The sequence below is a fragment of the Aricia agestis genome, chromosome 15 (assembly GCF_905147365.1).
Source record: "Aricia agestis chromosome 15, ilAriAges1.1, whole genome shotgun sequence".
NCBI lineage: Eukaryota > Metazoa > Arthropoda > Insecta > Lepidoptera > Lycaenidae > Aricia > Aricia agestis.
In genome coordinates this window covers 11,278,010-11,291,570 of record NC_056420.1, presented here as the reverse complement: position 1 = coordinate 11,291,570, position 13,561 = coordinate 11,278,010, and the positions used below count along the sequence as shown (strand labels likewise).

At 35.9% G+C, this 13,561-nt stretch overlaps 2 protein-coding genes across 3 annotated transcripts; one reads left to right on the top strand and one right to left on the bottom strand.

Moving 5' to 3' along the window:
- Positions 1-984: 984 nt before the first annotated feature.
- On the top strand, positions 985-3,862 carry LOC121734139 (NAD-dependent protein deacetylase Sirt6). Its single transcript, XM_042124564.1, has 6 exons — positions 985-1,279; positions 1,376-1,503; positions 1,813-2,055; positions 2,462-2,635; positions 3,111-3,234; positions 3,487-3,862. The coding sequence occupies exons 1-6, from the start codon at positions 1,214-1,216 to the stop codon at positions 3,814-3,816; spliced, it is 1,065 nt and encodes a 354-aa protein (XP_041980498.1). The 5' UTR covers positions 985-1,213; the 3' UTR covers positions 3,817-3,862.
- Positions 3,863-5,446: 1,584 nt separating this feature from the next.
- On the bottom strand, positions 5,447-12,223 carry LOC121734512 (dolichol kinase). Of its 2 annotated transcripts, XM_042125137.1 has the most exons (10): positions 12,054-12,223; positions 11,664-11,914; positions 11,254-11,471; positions 9,231-9,419; positions 8,589-8,798; positions 8,424-8,498; positions 7,175-7,349; positions 6,470-6,547; positions 6,037-6,195; positions 5,447-5,688 (listed from the first exon to the last, which is right to left on the bottom strand). In XM_042125137.1, exons 1-9 carry the CDS (start codon positions 12,146-12,148, stop codon positions 6,047-6,049), a joined length of 1,440 nt encoding a protein of 479 aa, XP_041981071.1. In that variant the 5' UTR covers positions 12,149-12,223; the 3' UTR covers positions 5,447-5,688; positions 6,037-6,046. The 2 variants fall into 2 exon arrangements, with proteins under 2 accessions (XP_041981071.1, XP_041981070.1); XM_042125136.1 differs by having other exon boundaries at positions 5,447-6,195.
- Positions 12,224-13,561: the final 1,338 nt, after the last annotated feature.

Sequence of the window (13,561 nt, the reverse complement as noted above, 5' to 3'; positions counted from 1 at the left end):
TTAGCCTATGGGCATTTTGGATCAAAGATACCTACTGCTATTTACAATGTCAAATTGTAATGTCGGAGTGGCTGAGTTGACTTTGCTCTATTATCTGTCTGGTCTGGTGAAACAACAAGGTATAAACGGAATCTAATTTAGTAGATTATCTGTTGATATAATCTAAAACAAACACAAACTTAAAAGGGTTAGAAAAACATTCCTTACAAGCATGAAATTATTATTTATAAAATTTTCCCGCCTGTCATGACTTTCTTGACAGACTATAAAACCTACATTGGCAAAATGGCAAAAAGACAGTAAGATTGAAAAATATAAAAGAAGCAGAAGGTTTTTGTGGAGAATGTGAAAGAGTGATGTTGTGTTTTTATATTATTTTTCTAAAATTGTGTTATCTGGGTTTTTAATGTGTAATATTGGTAGGATATTAACCATTAGATATTCGTTATCGTGCACAAGTGTGGAAAAGTGATGTAATAACCAGAAACGTGCTCTTTTGTGTTCCCTCCAAAACTCCATCGAAAGTTTCAGTAAAGCGTCTACCACTTTACTGAATCAACTGACTTGACTTCTTGACTGAATTGACTTTGTACTTAGATTTTGACTAGACTTTAGACCTGACTGACCTGACGATAGGTAATATAAAAAAAGTTGTATTAGAGAATATTGTTTTCCCGCCATAATATTATACTCGACACTGGCCATGGTTATAGCCGAAGTGCCATTATAAGAAGAAGAAGAAAAAAAAAAAGAAGCCGAAGCTGTAAAATTTATTAAGGATTTGTGTACCTACCGCATAAACTTATAATAAACTGTCGTAGGTACCGTGAGTATAGTATTCGTTGGTCGTACCGTAGTCCGTACCGACCGTACCGAAGTTCTACAAATATATCTCTATATATATATATATATATATATATATATATATATATCTGTATTATCTATGCAAATATATACTAGTAATCTGTGACCGAAGTACCGAATTATGAATGCCGAATTAGTTTTTATTATTTTTTATTTTAAACTCTCAAATGTAAATCGTGCTGTTTACCAGTTTTCCAATAAATCATTTAATACTTTGTAACAATATCTCTCACAAATTATGTTATAAGATGGTTATAAGCAAAACCACAGAAGCAAAACTAAAACCGCCTGTACTTAATATGCCCAACACCAATTTTAATACAAAGAAAATTACCACGATTTTACAATAATGTCTTGTAATTATGCAGAAGGCCTGTCTCCATACGAGCATAAAGGCATACTTGGTGCCCCAGAGGTAACTTTCAGTAACTTCATATTTTACTTTTGAGTACTTTACAGTAGACATAACTTTTTTCATATATATTTTAATGTCCACTAAAACATCTTCCAGAAATTTGAAACCATTGACAAATTGAACGAGAAATGCAGGATTCTAGCAGATCTGATCAAAAACAGTAAACACACAGTAGTGCATACTGGTGCAGGCATAAGCACTTCTGCTGGTATTCCAGATTTCAGGTAAGAAACATCACTTAAAAATATTTTTTTTACATAAGCTTATTATGGCCATAATTGCTAAGAACTGTTAAATATCCTCTGAAACAAACAACATGTATATTATATCTAGTGAAGAGAATCATGTCAGGTTTCTGGCATTTTTAGAGGAGTTGATCTATTCAACATCATTGGAGATTGGTTCATATTTTGATGTTACACAATCAGATGCTTCTATTCCTAGTAAACTTCAGTCAAGAGGAAGGCCAAAAAGATGTATATTGGAAGCCAATTATACATAAAGTTTTGTTTACATACCTTTTTCAATTTCAGAGGGCCAAATGGAGTGTGGACTTTGGAGAAAAAGGGTAAAAAGCCTTCAGTCAACATTTCTTTTACTGATGCAAAGCCTACAAAGACACACATGATCATAAAGAAACTGGTAGAAGAGAATAAAGTCCAGTATGTAGTGAGTCAGAACATTGATGGCTTGCACCTCAAGTCAGGTCTGCCGAGGAAATACCTGGCTGAACTCCATGGGAACATGTTTGTGGATGAATGTAATCTGTGTAAAAGGTAATTAATTGCTGTATGTTGCACTTCTAGCCTATATCATTCTCTGGTGGTCTTTTTGTTTATTTTAATCCCTCGATCGCAAATTCTTGGAAATCTATTGTTATTCTATTGTTATCACGGTCGCATCACACACGCAATGCTTGGGGCTTTTGAGGTTAATAATGATGTTTATGTTAATTAAATCATACTGCTAAATTATGTGATATTTTTTATATTACCCAAAAAATTATTAACTTGGTATTGTGTCTTAATACTCAGGATAACCATGTTTTACCTTATACCTGAAAATATAAATACCCTCAAAATTTGTTTGTAGCCATGGATACAATGCATGAATTCATAATATATCTATCTGTACATCATCAATACAATCATGTTTATAATATTTGTGTTTCTCCATTTTCAGGCAGTTTGTAAGGAGTTCTCCTGTTGAGACAGTGGGAAAGAAATGCAGTGGTGTCCAATGCGCAGCGGGCTACAATGGTGGGAGACCGTGTCGAGGACGGTTGTATGATGGAGTCTTAGACTGGGAACACAGCCTACCTGAGAATGATCTTCTTATGTCAGAGTGGCATTCTGGGTAATGGAATTTAAAGATTGTATAATTAATGTAACTAAGGCTAATACTATACTAATAAATAGTCAGTACTCAAAATGCATCTCGGTCTCAAGACTCGGTTCAGACTCTGTGCTTGGTTGGCTGTCAAAATTTGGACCAATCACAAAACCAAACGCGTCTTGAGACCGGGTCGCATCTTAAGTACTGACTATTTATACGGGCCTAAAATACTACTTAGCATGAAAGAGTCTTATAACAAACTTTTTATGCATCATTTATTTTTTTATTATAGACTGATTCTGAACTCAGAATGTTTATTATGTGTTTCAGTATTTCACTGTTACTTACTTCTTTTTAACTTCTTCATTTCTTTAGAATTTAGATGCCATATTTCGTGAGGCATATGACTGACACAGTATTAAATATTATGCTAAGATATTATGTTATTATTTGTATGCTGTTTCCTAAAAAAAATATGGTATTATATCTTTTTCAGTATAGCAGATTTGAGTATATGCCTAGGAACAACACTGCAAATTGTGCCAAGTGGTAATTTGCCTGTGGAAACAGTGAAATATGGTGGAAAACTGGTGATATGCAACTTACAACCCACTAAACATGTAAGTCAATTACATTGCACTATGAAAAGTATGCAATGTTATTACTTATTTCTTTGTTTTTATTTTCCAGTGTATGACTAGGAAAATTTTTCAGCATATCCATTGTATATTTTTAATATTACTCCATTCTGAAAAACCATAATTAATTAAACCATTTCAGTATGAGGTCTTAATCTTAATCACAATAGTACTTGATTTAATCTTTAAAATATTATGAGAAATATTATTTAATTAAATGTTACCTTTTTCCAGGACAACAAAGCTGATTTACTTATCAATTATTATGTTGATGATATTTTAGAAAAGGTAATGAATATTTTAAACTTAGAGATACCAACATACAATGAGGAAGAAAACTTCACAAAATTAGCAGAAAATAGTATAATTGACTGGACTATAAATAGGAAGGATGTGCTTGCTTTGGAAAAAGTTTTTAAAAGTAAGTGCAAAGGTGTAAAGAAAAAAAGAATTTTGGTCAAAAGTAAAAGAAAAAGTGAGGATGTCTCTGAAAATGTATTGGATGATGATAAAACAAAGATTGTTAAATTGGAAATCAAAGAAGAGATTGCTGTAAATACATAGTATGTATAAATTAACATAATATCTACGAATAATAAAAACTAAGGAATCGTAACTCCCATACTATTACCGTTTTAAATTTAGTTCCTTTTAATCTGTCATGTAACGTCAGCCTAGTACTGCTCCAGGTCACCTAAATATTGCAAATGTATTGAAATGTGTACCTAAGGTACACTTTTTTGACAAGTATTGTGGAGCATGTTTTTTGACGGAGTTACTTTTATGATGATATGCGTGACACATTATAATTGACAATAGTAGGGAAGTTACCTAACAAAAATTAATCGATAGTTTTAAAAATATTGAATCACACAGGAATTGCAATCGAAATTATCGATTTCGTACTGACATTTCATAGGTGCCGGCGATTTAAGATGGTCGCCCTTTTTTATTGATTTGATTTCGATATAAAAGAGTCAATCTCTATTGACATAAGTTCCGTTTCATGCATCTGCCATTTTGCAAATGTTTTCGTAACAATAATTTTATAGTCCTATTTCACAGTTAATATTTATAATTTTATATTAATAAGTTAGCATTTAGCAACTTTTCATTTTTATTCATTTACAATTATAGCAAACATTTGTTTTTGTAGATGGAATATAATTTATTACATTTTGATTTTTTTTTTGTTTTCTTGTATAAAAAACCCGTAGCAAGGAATATGAAAACTGTCACCCATATCATCTTAAAACGCACAAACTATAGTTTTTATTATTCATAGCATAATATCTAATAGAATCTGTTTTAAATATAATCCTATGTTATTAAGACATTCTTAAATAATAATTTGTACATACTTGATATAAATTATTGTATTCAAGGTCTGACTAATACCACAGAGTACATAATTAGTACCTTATGGTACAGAAGTTTCACTCCCAAGTTTAGGTATGTTAAACGCAAGCGTCCGGTTACCGGGCTAGTCTCAATAGGCTGGCACCTTTGTATTCTGTGGCTGAGCTGATTAAGTACACTCTCTGATTAAGTATAATCATATAATCCAGAATTATCCTGTGCCTGAATTTACCCTGATTATATTTTTAAGATATCCTCTATGAGGATGTAAGTTAATTACATAAACAACATTGAAATAAATTAGGATAAGCACTAAAATGTATTTAATTTTAATGATTTTTTTTAATTGCTATAGCCAAGCCTTATGGCTAAAGGTTAATAAAAACATGCTGAAAAACATAAAAAATATTTTATTGAACTAAGTTATAGTATTTACACTAGTGACTAGTGCAAAGTTACAATACATGAAAATGTAAAAAAATTACTTGACTAGTATAACTTAACAATATTTTTGGTCCCAATAACTTATTATCTTTAAAAACCCGGAACAGAATAACAATAATAATTAAAGTTTATACCTTATATTTTATTTGCACAAATATAAACAAATGTTATCAATTTGTTTGAAGAAAACTAACACTAACACAGGGGGGGTCCCCAAACTTTTTTTCATGCGGGCCACAGGTTTTGGTCTTTACGTCGCGCGGGCCGCAACAAAAATTTTTGGGTCAAAAAATAACGTTTCTTCAAATTAACGACTTAAAAGTGGAAAAAAATTTACGACTTTCACGACGACTTTACATTATTTTGCCGGTAGGCGTAAATTTAAAAATGGTTTAACATCACGCGGGCCACAAATAAAGTCCCGGCGCGCGGCGGCTGCGCGTTGGGGATAGCTGACCTAACACCTTTAAAAACATAACTTAACTTTACTCTTTGCTATTATATACTTAGATACTACTTAAATATTTTTAATATAAGAGGTGGGACTCTGAATATAACATTTAACCCTAATATGGAATGTAAATGTATCACAATAATGTCAATTGTCATTAGCCATTACGTATGGAAAAGCTTATAGAACAGTATTTCCCAAAGTGTGGGTCGCGACCCACTGGTGTGTCGCGAGCATATTTTGGGTGGGCCCTGAAACTATAGGACGATTGTACTCGTTCAAATGTCATTTTACTCGTTCGTTTATCGTCGCGGGTGCGTGCGGGACGGGGCGGGGCATTCGAACGCAAACGTGATTGTAAGTAAGGCTGACGATGATGATACGGTGGAGAACTAAGATAAGAATTAACGGGCAAATGTTGCGGCAGCAACATACCGCTGCTTTTTTGTCTTTTTGACATAAGGTGGGCCGCGAACTTTAAACTTTCTTGTAGATGGGTCGCGGTCCCGAAAAGTTTGGGAAACACTATTCTAGAACATTCTAACAGATGAACCTTGTGCACTGTAGCGCTATCAGTGTAACCAGCGGTAGTATAAGGTTGTCCACTTGATCCGTCCTTGCCTCTACAAGTGCTGATACTGTGGCTGCCACCAACGTCCGTGCAAGAGCATACTGTGTGGTCAACATACCTGCAAACAAAGTAATACAAACATATTATGCCAATTTGTTAAAAAAAAGGTCAGTACGTCTGTAAGGGATTTCACATTCTGTTAAAACGATTTATTTGTAATTTAGTATGTTTAGGACGCCTTCACATTAAGTCGCCAGTAGTGCCGCGCGACTTCTATACTAAAGAGAGTCGCGGAAGGCGTCCTTATAGTTACGGAAGTGAGTAGTAACTAAAGGAAATTTTTTTAATCACAGAAAAAAATCGGTTCGTGGTAAAAATTATGAAACACTTACCTAGTACTTGCAAAATGTACACCACTGCAACTTGCGACAGAATGTTGGCAACTGTTCCTTCTAACGTTTTTTTACTGTCTGAAAAATAACAAGCTTAAATTTTCAACATAATATCAGCACGTATTCCTTTATAAATACACCATGTATAAATACGGTAACTATTTTGAATAGTTAACGGTTTTTTGTGCAACTCTCTGGACGCAACCTGTGTGCCCAAAAATTGACCTTGAAGTCATTGTTGCTGCTGCTCTTACATAGTGTGCTTATCAAAATGTCGCGGGCCAAAAAACCGACACCGGACGGGGAAAGCCGCGAAGCGCGAACGCGAAGCCGCGAAACCCTCCACACTCGCGGCTCGCGGCCTTCGCGGGCTTTCGCGCCGCAATTGTGGACTGTGGAGCCTGCATAAGGTGACTTTCAGATCCTTTCGCGGCTAGCTGCGACCGACAAAAATTTAAATAAAATGTCATTTTATGACATAGACTATAGTCTATAAGAGATATCATTTTCTACTGACATTTGTGTAGCGACCCATGCTGCCGCCGCTTGTGGCGTAAAAGCTAGTAGCGTAGAGCAAAATTAAACCTATTGGCTGTTGCATAAAGTGGCATTTTATTTGAATTTTTGTCGGTCGCGGTTAGCCGAGTTTGATATCGGAATGTTACCTTTAGGCCGTGATATCCGATCATGCATTGGCTCTCTCACCTGACCAGTGATGTCTCCCGTACCGCGAGCCCGCCCAGCTCGCCGCAGTGTCACCCACGCCGGCCGACAGCACACCGGCCAGCGCCTCCAGCGGACGATACTGCTGCAGCAGCGCCAGCGGAGCGCCCAGCCCGCAGTACAGGTAGATGGGGGTCATGGCGAAGCACCCGCAGTCCTGGAGGTGATATAAAGTATTATCCGGTGCATATTGTCTTTTTTAGTTAAATATTTTTTTTTATCTAAATCAGCTATACTCAACCTGCGGCCCGCCGGGAGTATATCAGTGGCCCGTGTGAAGTTAAACCATTTTAAAATTTACGCACACCGGAAATGTCGTCGTGATAGTAGTGCAAGTTTTTCCACTTTTAAATCGCTAATTATAAAGAACTTTACTTTTTTAACCCTAAAATTTTGGTTGTGGCCCGCGACACCAAGACCAAAACGTGTCTGTAGCCCGTATAAAAAATGGTTGAGTACCATTGTCTAAATGCAAGTAGAAATGATTATATTGATACTGAATGATGAGTGACTGACAGATTGATGAGTGACTGACTCTGAATAACCTTTTGCCACCAGTCATACTCTTGCCTCTTGCACAAATTATTGTTAGTACGTTTCTACCGCGTAATCGTGGAATAATTTTAGGACGTTCGCTGCGTTGAGCGTGTGCCCGGCGCGTGCGCCCGCGCAGTGCCGTAAATAGGGCGGTGCCACCGGTGCCCAGGCACAGGGCGTAGACTCTGGGGGGGGCGCAAGAATGGCCAGACCAGGCAGACTCTTATTCTTTCGAATTGCTCCCTTAAATACTTTCCGCTGCGCCCCAGAGATGTTTCCCAATGTAGTAAAAAAATATCTACAGCTGAACATATTATAACCTTCTGCATTTTGGAAGCCAGTTAAAAAACAAGGGTGCAATTATAAGCTCGCACAGGGCGCAAAAAAGGCTATTTACGGCACTGCGCCCGCGCCGTGCGCTCGCCATAGTAATCGTGCGACGGCTGACCTGCTTAACGCAGCGCTGCTCTATGGCAGGTATTCCGTATTACACGCATCAATAATATCATGATTCTAGTATCTCGCGATTCACAAGTGTACTGTGATACTGCGATTCGGCCTATTACACGTGTAATGTAATACCTGCCTATGGGATGACATGAAACAAGCACGCCTCGCGGGTGGACGCGCCGGGAGCACGCTTAACGCAGCCAACGCCCTTAGAAGGTGGTTAGAATTAATAAAATATACAAACCTTTTCATCGCTGTAAACAATAAACGCCGACTGCAAGACTGATGAGAAAGGTTCTATTCTTGCTTTTCGTAATGCCTGCAAATAAAATTAAAGTCAAAATAAAATGTGAAATTATGTTCCTATGAAAACACCCTATGTGCGACCGGGCTTCAATGTACTACACACCTCTATCAACACAATAGCACCAAGGCCTACTCCAGCAGCCAGCAGCATCAAATTGTAATCAAACAGTATTCCCGACACGAATATCAGTGACGTCAATATATGAAACGTTTTTCTTGTCACTGTGTCAGCTTTGGCACCCATCTTTGTCCGAACCACAAGTGCTAGTACTGTACATGTGACTATTGTCAACCAGAATGACAAGATCTTCCACTGAAATGCAACAAAATACAAGTTAAATGCTATGTTAAGAGGAATACAGGTGTAAGGCCTATTCTACAGTATTTTTTAAATATAGCAGGAAAGGATCATTGGGATCAGATGATGGCAAGCTGGAGAGTAACATATTTAATGTAAATTCTCCACTAGGTTTCATTCCTTAAAATCCTTCGCTTGGCGAAACACAAAATTAGCATTTATCCATGCCGTTTTTCTGTGCCAGTCATGAGCCAGCCCATATTTTGTGCCTAAAATATGGCCCTACTATAAAGTTCAGAGTAACTTAAATAATGTGTTCAATGTCAGCACTCTGATTAGGTGATAGTGGTACAAGCCCTTCAAGTTTTAAGGGATTTTTTTTTCATTAAAATAAATAAAATTTTATAATAACTATTTAAACATTTATAAAAGTATTAAATTACTTACCCTATAATTTTCAATGAGTATGTATTTTAATAAATTTATCAGGCAATATGGTCCAAGAAACCAATGTAGCAAAGTGAGTGCAAATGTGGCACTGAACATAACAATGTACACAAAGCTTAATACATTCCTCTTCTTTTCGGGAAGAAAATACAGTAGCATCATCATAACACAAACTGTGGTGAGAACTATCTAAAAAATATTTAGAAAATGTAAATAATAATTGTTTTTTATTAACAACACTTGTTGGATATTCACTTATAATACCACAAGAGCTTCAAAATTAACAGGGAGGCCCCGTTAATTTTTTATTTTATTTAAATATTATTATTAAATATTAAAGAATATATGTATATAACTAAGGACTATGAGAAAAAATCAAGTACCTACCTGTTGCCATTATTGATATAGAGAAAAAAAGCCAAAAAAAATCACGTTTGTTGTATGGGAGCCCCCCTTAAATATTTATATTATTTTGTTTTTAGTACTTTTTGCTATAGCAGCAATAGATATACATAATCTGTGAAAATTTCAGATGTCTAGCTATAGCGGCTCTTGAGTTACAGCCTGGAGACAGACGTACAGACGGACAGGCTTCTAGGTCTCAGTAATAGGGTTCCGTTTTACCCTTTGGGTTCGCAACCCTAAAAATGGAAAAAAAGATATTATTTCAGAAGGCTGGCAATGATATTGTACTAATTAATATTATAAATGCGAATGTGTGTCTGTCTGTATTTCTGTTTGTCTGTTACCTCTTCACGCTCGAACCGTTGTACCGATTTTGCTGAAATTTGGCATCTAGATACTTTGAGTCCCGAGAAAGGGCATATCAGCATAGTTGTCGTCCCGGAAAAATGTACGGTTCCAGTGCGAAAATTTGGCGCAACAGAGTTGCGAGAGTTATCTAGTTGTATATAGACGAACTTTTGCAAATGAAAATGAAAATATTTAGTTTCGAAATAGGTTATAACAAAGTTAACTCTTTTAGAACGTCTTCATAACCTACCACCAGTTCGGTAACTAACCCGGCGAGAAGAACTGGCGTAGGTGGTAAACTCGCACTCGCACAAAAAATATTATTTATTATGTATGTAGTTAAGATCCCTGTTTACGTGGCTTATGTTCCTTGATGATCCTTGATGATGATCGTGGCATATGATGATTTTTCCTGAAAAACTTGACGACTTTATTTGTTTGCAGGGAACCTTGAGGGAAATGCCAGATAATTTTGAAGCTCGTGTGGTATTCGGGGGATTATTTTTCCGTCCCAAATGTCGGCCAATAGAATTAGAATTTGTCTTTTATATATAGCAACTACCAGAGAAAATTTTCAAAAAATTATCAGTATCATACCATGTAGGTTGTACCACGTGACGTCGAATGGTGCAATTTTATTGGTCGATATTTGGGTCGGAAAAATAATCCATAGTATTTATCAAAGGACATAATATACAACCCGGTGGAAATATCTTAAGACTCCGCTGGTATGCAATAATGCTGTAATGAAGTCGTTAAATTGAATCATAAAACATATTAACTATGTCATACACATAAAGTTAATATGCCTAGCGGAATAGAGAAACAAAGGCCTGAGCAAGAGAGATGTCACTATCAGTAACACTGCGTGGTAAAAAGAGACGTGTGAATTGTGATACATGACAGCAGCACTCTTTTTTGACGTCCAGTCAGCACGTGCCACACGTTGACAATTTAATCTCAAGAAATTGTGTTCAATCATGCTTGTGTAAGTGTATACATACACATATTTTTACACACAGATGAAACCAATTTCGGTGTTGTTTGACAGCTCGAGATTGTTGCTCTATTCCACTAGGTATATTAACTTTATGGTCATACAAGGGAATGAATTTGTCTTTCATAAATCAAGTTTATAGTTAATAACAGACAGAACTCTATCAATTTATTGAAGTTTGACAATAAAACAGACAGAAAGCTTCTAATAACTCAATTAACAAGTGTCATAAAAAGTTTTACTAGAAAGCAATAGGAAACTTTAAAAACTTACATAAATAACAGTATTAATAAATTCCATTTCTCCATCATCTTTATTTATGTTAAATGTGCATTTGATGATAGATACGACAGAAAACAGAGTTATAGCTTGATTAACTACAATAGCCTCTCCAATTGTAAATGTTTTCTGGAACTTCACAAGTGATACCTTTAGCAACAAACTGAAGATCAATGTTGATAGAAGAGACACACAAACACAGAATCTGAAATCTACAATAGTTGTATATAAAATCAGTATTACTTAGTAATAATTTGAAATTGTATGAAAAAGAATTTAATTGAAAAGTAATATTTTAAATAAGTAAAAATTTAAGGCCATACAGTAAGATCATCTTAGATTTAATTGATGAATTGTTACATTTTACTCAACAATGTCTAGATTAATTGCGGGTAGGTACTTACCTTGCTGCAACCAAATAGACAAGAGAGCGCTGGGCAACATACTTGATACAATGACACCACTATGGGAGGTTTTTTTCAATACCGCATCTGACACTGATAGTTGTAGAATAAATAGAAGGGAATATAGAAGTAACCCCAGTGAGATACATGTTGCTTTTTTGTAAACCAGAGACACATCGTCCAAGCATGAGTACAAAACCAGAATAGCAGGCAATAATATGAGGCATGTGATGCCATGGCTTTTGGCAGGTCTGAAACAAAACCTTACTTATGTATAATCGATCTCGTAAAAAAATATGAGCTATTAAAATATTATACACATAATATCACATCACATTGAGTCATTATCTTTTTGAACTTTGGATTTTACAATAGTTGTTAAAAACAAACCTTGTTTCAATATTTGCTTGCGTTAAACTGGTTGTTATTTGCTTATTTAAAGTATTATTACAACTAGAAATAAATGATGAAATGATTTCTCCCATTTTCAAAGTTTATTTTAATTTTTATAATAAAAATAATGAAAATTCATAACAAAAATGTAACCTAAAAAATTTTGTATTGACACCAAATTGACTTTTTTTTGTTAATTCGTCCCGGTCGGGACAGGCAAAGGGAGCGTTGCCCATACAGCCAACACCAAATTGACACTGACATCAGACATCTGTCAAGTGACTTATTTTTTAATTCGTCCCGGTCGGGACAGGCAAAGGCTGACAAGTGACAGTCGAGGATTATGACAGTAATATTTTTATTGTCAAAGCAAGTAGAAAATAGAAACATGCACTTTTCAATCAGTCGATATGGTGGCTTTAAGTAAGAGCCCGTGAGGGCCAGACCTTCCTTCGTTTTGTAAAGCTGATAGTTGATATACCTGTTTGTGACCATTACAGAGGTAAGAACGTCTAGCAACTATGGAGTTTCACTCGCGGTTACTTTCCTAAAGTAACCGCGAGTGAAACTCCATAGTATCCACTATCCAGTTCTGAAGGTCTACCGTCTACCTGACCTCCGAGAAAGAGTAAAGCTTCAATTTATAGCTTATATTCTTCGCGGTAAGTGGAGGAATCTCGTTTTCCAGTGCCGGACATTTTTGACAGTTGCTTCAAATCAGTTGCTTTGACTTTTTAAGAAAGTTTAAGACTAGGTTGCACCAGAGGCGTGGATGACAGCTGATCCTACAAGGTATTTATAACCTTGTTGGATCAGCTGTCATCCGTCAATTCGCGCGTGGGCGGGAGCGCTGCTGGTAAAGGAGAACTGTCAACAATGGCAGTTTTTGTATGATGACAGCGTTAGTTCCTTTTTTCGCCACATGCATTTAAAACCTTGTCGAGCTCTATGGTTATAGTTAAATATGGCGTCTTGATGGCGTCCATTTTTAACTTTACCCAAAGATTTGACATTTTGCACTGTAGTCAAAGTTAAAGTTAGTTGGTGCAATCCAATCTAAGGGTGGGAAGCAACTGTCAAAAATGTCCGGCACTGGCAAACGAGATTCCTCCACTTACCACGAAGAATATAATAATATTAAGCTATGAAATTGAGCTTTACTACTTCTCAGGTACTTAAACCTTTAGAACTGGATACCTCCTACTTTAGGAGGTATCCAGTTCTAAGCCGCGACCGAAACTACATAGTTGCTAGTGGTTCTTACCTACGTAAAGGTCACAAACAGGTAAACTTTCAGCTTTATGAAACGAAGGGAGGTCTGGCCCTCGCGGGCTCTTAGTCCATAATAATCAAAGTCAGACATCAAAAAATTAATATTAAGATAATTAGGTACACTATTCAGAACACAAAATTTACAATTCCAATCATAGACTTAATATATACAAGACCAACAAAGAGTGCGAGAGAGAAGAAAATCCTTTATGGAATTATAACAAGATGAAAAG

Bases quoted from the DNA above. Each gene is read 5' to 3' on its own strand.
- LOC121734139 (XM_042124564.1), top strand. From the start codon at position 1,214: ATGTCTTGTAATTATGCAGAAGGCCTGTCTCCATACGAGCATAAAGGC. The intron at 1,280-1,375 runs GTAACTTTCAGT...AACATCTTCCAG, and splicing joins GCATACTTGGTGCCCCAGAG to AAATTTGAAACCATTGACAA. The intron at 2,056-2,461 runs GTAATTAATTGC...CTCCATTTTCAG, and splicing joins GAATGTAATCTGTGTAAAAG to GCAGTTTGTAAGGAGTTCTC.
- LOC121734512 (XM_042125136.1), bottom strand. From the start codon at position 12,148: ATGGGAGAAATCATTTCATCATTTATTTCTAGTTGTAATAATACTTTA. The intron at 11,472-11,663 runs GTAAGTACCTAC...CAACTATTGTAG, and splicing joins GTCTATTTGGTTGCAGCAAG to ATTTCAGATTCTGTGTTTGT. The intron at 9,420-11,253 runs GTAAGTTTTTAA...AATATTTTTTAG, and splicing joins TTATTAATACTGTTATTTAT to ATAGTTCTCACCACAGTTTG.